The sequence below is a fragment of the Branchiostoma floridae genome, chromosome 3 (assembly GCF_000003815.2).
Source record: "Branchiostoma floridae strain S238N-H82 chromosome 3, Bfl_VNyyK, whole genome shotgun sequence".
NCBI lineage: Eukaryota > Metazoa > Chordata > Leptocardii > Amphioxiformes > Branchiostomatidae > Branchiostoma > Branchiostoma floridae.
In genome coordinates this window covers 23918386-23925592 of record NC_049981.1, presented here as the reverse complement: position 1 = coordinate 23925592, position 7207 = coordinate 23918386, and the positions used below count along the sequence as shown (strand labels likewise).

Sequence of the window (7207 nt, the reverse complement as noted above, 5' to 3'; positions counted from 1 at the left end):
TTTCTTTTCTGTCGTTTTCGTCTCGTGTCGGCAACACGTGCCGTTTCATACAGAGCGTATTCACATCCTTTATGTCACTCACCTTTCATTCCAGTGCTAGCCAAGTGCATTGTTATTTCATAATAAATGCTATTTCCAGAAAGCTTTGGAGGGAAGAGAAACATCTCAAGAGGGACCGCACCCCAATTGTCATTACTAATGAGCACGGGGACCAAAACCTGCAATTGACGTAGCAGAATGCAGCTTTTGAATATAGTTATTTATAAAAACGCGTTTGCTCATATTGCTCATATGAACAAAGTAAAGTTTTTAGGGGTGTGGGGCTTGGCATGAAGGTTTCCTCAGGTCAAACAGAATCCGTCCCTTTAGCTTAACATTTTGCTACTCGCAGGTTTCCAGAATTGGAGTCCATAGGCTTAATACAAAATGTGTTGCAAAGTTATCAACAGTAAAACGTCAGTGATTGTCGGGATGCGACATAAGCAGCCCGGAGCCCAGCCTTTTAACCGTTATCTCTTTTCTCTAAAGGTCCGTACTCTGTAAACGGAAGAAGATCAAAAAGGCTTCTCAAACTCCAGATTATCGTCGTATTGGCTAAATTCTTTTAGTCACAATCTTTCTTATACATTTCTCAAATATATACACGAAAATAAAGCCTAAGACATAACCAGTTTGGGGTTATAGTACATTTCTGAAAAATCGAAATGGATGGGGGTTATGAACAAATCTAAAGCTTATTAGTCGATGCAAATGTAGTTTTGCATTAAATGATTATCAAATGAAATCCACTACATTCGAGAGGGGCAATCTTAGCCTTATTTAAGTCTCAAATGTTGTCAAGACTTCCCCGTGCGGCATAGAGTAGCAAAGTAAATGTATTCCTTACACGATGCGGGCATGCTTGGTTGGGTTCCCTCAAACCTCAAATGATCCCACCAACCTATCTTTCCTTGTGGACATATTTAGTTCGACTTTTGAACTTCTCTGACTTGAGTTCCACTAGTTTATGATCTCAAACAATCGCAAAGTGATTTTTGATCATTACAATGCCAATGGTAATGAACTGTAATGTATGCCTATTGATCGTCTCATTTTTCCAAATGGCATATGTTGTGTAAGCCTTTCTTCAGTAAGCTTTTACAACATGTTTGCATAAAGTATACAAATGATGTCAATATTAACATAATCTAACATCATTCAGAAAAAAAGTTCGATAATGGGCCGCCTAGTGGCTTTCTAAGGCACTGGACAGAAATTCCAATTTTTTTATATCTGGTGTTCCATACATGCTGTTGCCGTGATTATAAATGGTACATGTAGATAGCTCTTGAGGCAGAGAGTAAGTACCATGCGTTTGCCCACTAGCGACTTTTTTAACTGCAGGGACCGGTTTTGTTTCCATGTCTAGTGGAGCATAACTCAACTACGTGTTAAGGAATCGTCGAAATCTTTCGATATTTAGATATCCATGGTGATGCACGGGCGGTAGGCCAAGGTGTTTTTGTTGAGTAATGGGAACCCGCTGCGCGGCTGCAGCGGTAACACCCTGTGCTAGTGCGCCAACCAATCCGGAAATACCCCATCAGATGCTCCCGTCATCCTTAGCGCGAGTATTTCCCGTCATCCTCTGCGCCGCCTTTCAGGTTCCGGTTCGGAGTTTTATTTACGAATTGGGGCCGATTTGACTGTCTCTGAGAAAAGCACTAGCGCTGCTCAAAACACCGCTTTTCGGACAATTCAATATTTCCGATAGAAAATGGTGCCTTGTCGCTGACCGACAGACTCATTTGACATTTTCTGTAGAAATGTTATTTTTGGTAAAAACCATCAAAAATATAAGCTTTTCATTAAAAAAATGCTAATTTGGGGCCATCTTTTACAGGCCGCTACACGGTAAAAATGAGTTTTCCTGGGATAATGACTAATATGGCAATGAAGGTCAAGACTTCTTCTGTATACTGAGTAAAAAGGAAAAAAAAGTTATCCGATAGGTTTTCTGCAAGCTCCGATGGCGCTAAAACACCCAAAACGCACATAGAACGCACGATCTGGGTAATCAGGCGACGAAACGCTTTACCGCTATCGCGCGCACTAATACCAGGAAGTGTTCGCCGCACGATCAAATCTCCGACACCATAAAACGCTACGAACAACAAGTATTTGGAGATGTATAAAAGATTATACATTGCTAAAGCGGTAGCCGAAAAATCTAGAGCCAAAACTATAGAGACAATCTCTGATTTGCGTCTTATTCTTAGGGACTATTTAGATATCTGGTCACTTGAAATTCCGAACCGGAACCTTCAACTAAGTTCTCGCTTACGCTCGCTGCTCGGCTTCGCCTACATTCGGGTGCAAAAAATCCTACGCCGATTGGTTGGTTTCGCCAACTTCCCTGACCTTCGGGTAAGCTAACCCGGCAACTCAGCACATGCAGTACAAGCGAATCAAAGACAATTCATTGGCCTACCGCCGTCACACGTAATGAATAACCGATAGTGCAAATAACCAATTATTAAAATAATTGATAAGGGAATTTATCAAACCCCCTGTTCTCCTTGATAGGACTCTCAAAGTTGTCAAATATATGTAAATGAGAAAGAGAGGAATGTCTTAATGGCAATTATGCAAATTAATAGCCATTTACATAATTGATGAGATCAACTATAATTCCATTCTGCTAAATAATGGGAATTTCATACTCGAGGCATTTGGAAGCTAAATAAAAGTAAAAAATATCAGAAATTAATCATGCGATTCATGGTCACATGTACATTATTTATGAGGAAGAAAAGTTTCCTTCATTGCTAGGCTATTTTTTAAACATCGAACAATTTTTGCTAACTGTGTGGAGAAGAAATTAAACAGAGATAAGTTTAGCAAATAATATTTCCATTGGGTATCTACTTCTTACTCCATAGGGGTGATGTCTCCATACACAAGTGTAAGAATAAAGTGTTCTTATAGGACATTACCCCCTCGTCAATATTTCTATTGGATATTTACAGATCCAATGGGAAAGCTTGATACAGTGCTTCACTTGAAAGGGTTAAAATCATTTGTCGAAGAGGTCGTTGTGTCCCTAGAATATCACTGGTCCTTCGCAAGTTTATTTGATATGACATCTCATAACCACATACCACGTTTTATGGCAATCAATCTATAGCGTCTTGAGGTATAGTTCAGATTTTCTAAACCACGAAATTAACAACAATACCGGGGTTTCTTTATTAAGAATAACATTGACTCTACTTGCTCGCGTTTCTATTCAGAAGACGCAACCACCTGCCCGATAACCAATCATTCATCAGCAGATTAACCAATGAATGTTGGCTGCTGACTGAAACGCTTATGTGACAAAAACTGCACTTGATATAGTTACTATAAGCAACTCCTACGATCCGATGACAATTTTTTTTAAATATTTGGAAACTTTTAATTGATAACTGCAGTAATCAAATGTCTACGATCTAACACATGCATGCAAAATTGCATCCCACAAAACAGCAATAGTTTGCTTATATTTTGTCTATTTTTAGTCATATTCCGATACATTTACTCGATGTTCATGAATAGTAGTTTGGCTTTTTAAAAACACATAATTCGCCTATTTACTTACATGGGGTATATTGAACCCGCTAGATATCAACGTGTAACTCGCCATAGAACATTTCATGAAACAACACTTTTGATATTGTTCAATTGCTGTTACTATAATATAATATACACAGATATACCCATGGCTGTAAAATCTTTTTTTTTACATTTATATGTAGTTCTGTACATAGTTTCCTTGCATAATTTTTACAGCATGTGAAAATAGATGGCAACGACTATTAGTGAGGTATTTGCTTCTAAATACAGGTGTCCAGACAAGAAACATTAATTACAACCTCTGATAAAACCGTATATACATAAGGTACTCTACCTATATGATATATATAGTCGAGACTTTCTTTCCAAATATGCCTATGGTCGCAGGCAGTATCATTGCTCAGTCAAATTGACACCATGATGACAATGTGACAAATTGATGTTATCTTTGCTTTTCCTACTGTATTCGTCTTACCATTAACGTAAATATGATACACACATCAATCAGCACCCCACCAACGCCTATAAAGAATTACATATCCTTTGTAATATTTGCCCCCTTCTGCATACCCATTAATGCCACCCGAGTTGCTATTGTCCAAGTCATTTGAACAGAAACGGAATTGAGGTAATCAAGGTAAACTTGATTCCCTCTCCACCACTTGTCTCAATGTTTTGATTGAGTACAGATTCAAGGCTTAACCCTACAGATTGCAGTCATGATCGTTCTGTCCTGTCTTGATTTCAATCAAATCCACATCACCTTGGTTATTCATAGGCCGTCGTGAATCTTTAACAGATTTCCTTTTGTAGAAAAACTCTAAATATCTCGACGAAAATATCGACTTGAAAGCGTTTCGGAAATTCTGATTAAAGTAGCCATAGATGATGGGATTCATGCAGCTATTACAATACGACAGCCAATGCGCTACTGGGTACACATAGATGTCCATCACTTCCTTGGTATGTACGCTAAGATCTCCATAGTCGTACAACATAAATATTGTTTGCAGGGGAAGCCAGGAAAATGCAAATAATATCACCACCACCATTAACATTTTGATGACTTTGACCTTTTTACGAAAATCCTGTTCTTTGATTTCCTTAGGGGCGCGATCGCCTCCCGGAGTGGGCTTAGCCCAGACAGTAAAACCAATTTTGGCGTAAAGGCAAGCAATCACAGCCATGGGCGTAATGTAACAACAGAGAAAGATAATAGTACTATACACCTTACTCCATAGGGGTGATGTCTCCATACACAAGTGTAAGAATATAGTGTTCTTATAGGACATTACCCCCTCTTCAATTAGAAGGACTTGTGGGATCATTATGACAAAGGAGAGTCCCCATATGACTGCAACAGTCTGAATAAGCGTTCTGGTCGATGGTTTGGGCTCTGTAGGATGAACTACCGAATAGTATCTGAAAAAAAAGGTTGTACTGCTGAAGATTTCGTGATATTTCGTATGCATTTTAGCATTCACTTGAATAGCAATGGTGCGATTTTACGACGCAAATTAGTATACAATGAAGGACAAGAACTAGATATAAAGATATTGTCAAGTACTATACATAAATATAAGCAATACTTAAGACAACAACTGTACATTTCACGTTCTCATCAGTTGGTACCTACACGATGTCATAAACCACGATCGGTTCCTATAAACACGGAATAAACCACCGAGTGATCGAAGCGTAAACATCAGACCGGCTGACTTAACCTATATCACATGTTTATCTAACAGTGAAAAAAATAGAATATGTTTTTAAAAGAATACACACCTGTCCACTGCGATGGCCACGAGTGTGAACACTGAGGCTACCACTGAGACTACAGTCACTGCGGGTGTTAGCTTGCACATCACGTTCCCTAGGGGCCATCCTGTGTATAAAGTGAAGAATTGCGTTATTCATGATATCAGTTTATCTGTGAAATTATCACGTTCTTAGTTCAATAACGACCTTTTCTTTCGCATAGTTACATTTCAAAAATCTATGAAATTCAATACATATTTACAGAAGAGGATTGTAACAGGTGTAATGTATGGCAATCTAAATATACATGGGAGTTGACTTATATACGTATTGAAAATATCTCACAACTAATCTAATCTAATGTAACAGTATAAACAATCAAGTTAATATCATAAAAGCTAATACTTCAGATCATTATGTCTATATAGCATTATCTCGTTTTTGCAAGGGGTGGTAAATGAATTGGCCTACGTCGGCAGATATATGAATAGGACATGATAATATCATATTGAATATCCCGGTCTTAGCATGTGGCAGGACAATATCGGACTTACATACAATAGATTGTAATAACTACATTATTCCTGTTTTCCGCACCTACAGCACAGATATACAGTTATTGATATACACAAAATTGATATACACATATACGTTATTGATATACACAAAAATAAAACTGCAAATATATCTGAAAATATGACAAATTGTTTTTGTATCCTTCAGCGACCCTTATACCTGAATAATGGATGTCTTTGATAACTCGTACTACTTGTAAGTGTCAGCGAGAATGAACATGGAATAGCCGTCATTTTTAGAGTACATTCAATTTTCATACCTGAAGAAGTACGACGAGGGAAATTACCTTGCATCGATTTCCTAACTGCATTTTGTCTATATTGCAAGTAATATCCAAACAGAAAAGAAACATCACTTCAAGCTAGTAATTTCGGGGAATCACTGCTTTATCATTAAAAGCACAAAATCCCACCATCATACAGAACGTGGGACAGTTCATTAACCACTGCCTTCAAAGAAGAAGTCAAACCCGACAATAGTATCCATAGTATCATGTAGTTGATTAGACACTAGTTTTATGTACTTACCTCCCTTAGTTCTTGAGACTGTGTATGCAATTATTTTGCAAATAAACAATCATTGACTGTTGATTTACATTTTGACCCTGCAATGAAGTGGTGGTGTCACAATTTTTCATACAAATATTTACTACTCACCCCTTACGATGTTGTCAAGAAGAGTAAATGGCATACAGAAGATTGCCACGAGGAGGTCGCTCACTGCCAAGTTTAAAAGGAAGTAGTTGGTGACTGTCCTCATCCGCGGTATTTTTAAGATGACAAAGCATACCATGGAGTTCCCAACGATACACAGAGCAAACGTCAAAACGTAAGAAAGGATGAACAGCGCTATAATTGCCGTAGATTGCTTGAATCTTGCATCAGCGTAGATCTTACTCAAGACTTCAGAAGAGTTCATGGCAATGTCCTCCGATCCCGTGAAGTTGCTGCGTTCCAATTCTAAAGGCGACGGTGTAGACATTGTAAAGAAGGCGTAATGCACACGACCGCCAAATGAAAAAAAAGATAAAAAAATACAGTTTATATTGCCAGTCTCCTTCAAATCACTATGGTGGCAACGGCAGCAGATGCACACGTGCCCCTTCTGAACTGAAGATATTCAAGTTGATGGTGTTTGAAGAATATGAGGGCTATTCCGCTGAGGAAAAGGTTTCCAATGTCGATACCACCTACAGAAATGCACAAGAGGTGTCATTAGTGACGCGGAGGGATTTAACATGGTAAGGCATTAATCAGTAGGTTTGTGGTCTATAGCGTAT

At 38.4% G+C, this 7207-nt stretch overlaps 1 protein-coding gene across 1 annotated transcript; it reads right to left on the bottom strand.

The window, feature by feature from the left end:
• Positions 1 to 4101: 4101 nt before the first annotated feature.
• Positions 4102 to 6909, bottom strand: LOC118411765 (neuropeptide FF receptor 2-like). Its single transcript, XM_035814249.1, has 3 exons — positions 6585 to 6909; positions 5380 to 5479; positions 4102 to 5016 (listed from the first exon to the last, which is right to left on the bottom strand). The coding sequence occupies exons 1-3, from the start codon at positions 6907 to 6909 to the stop codon at positions 4299 to 4301; spliced, it is 1143 nt and encodes a 380-aa protein (XP_035670142.1). The 3' UTR covers positions 4102 to 4298.
• Positions 6910 to 7207: the final 298 nt, after the last annotated feature.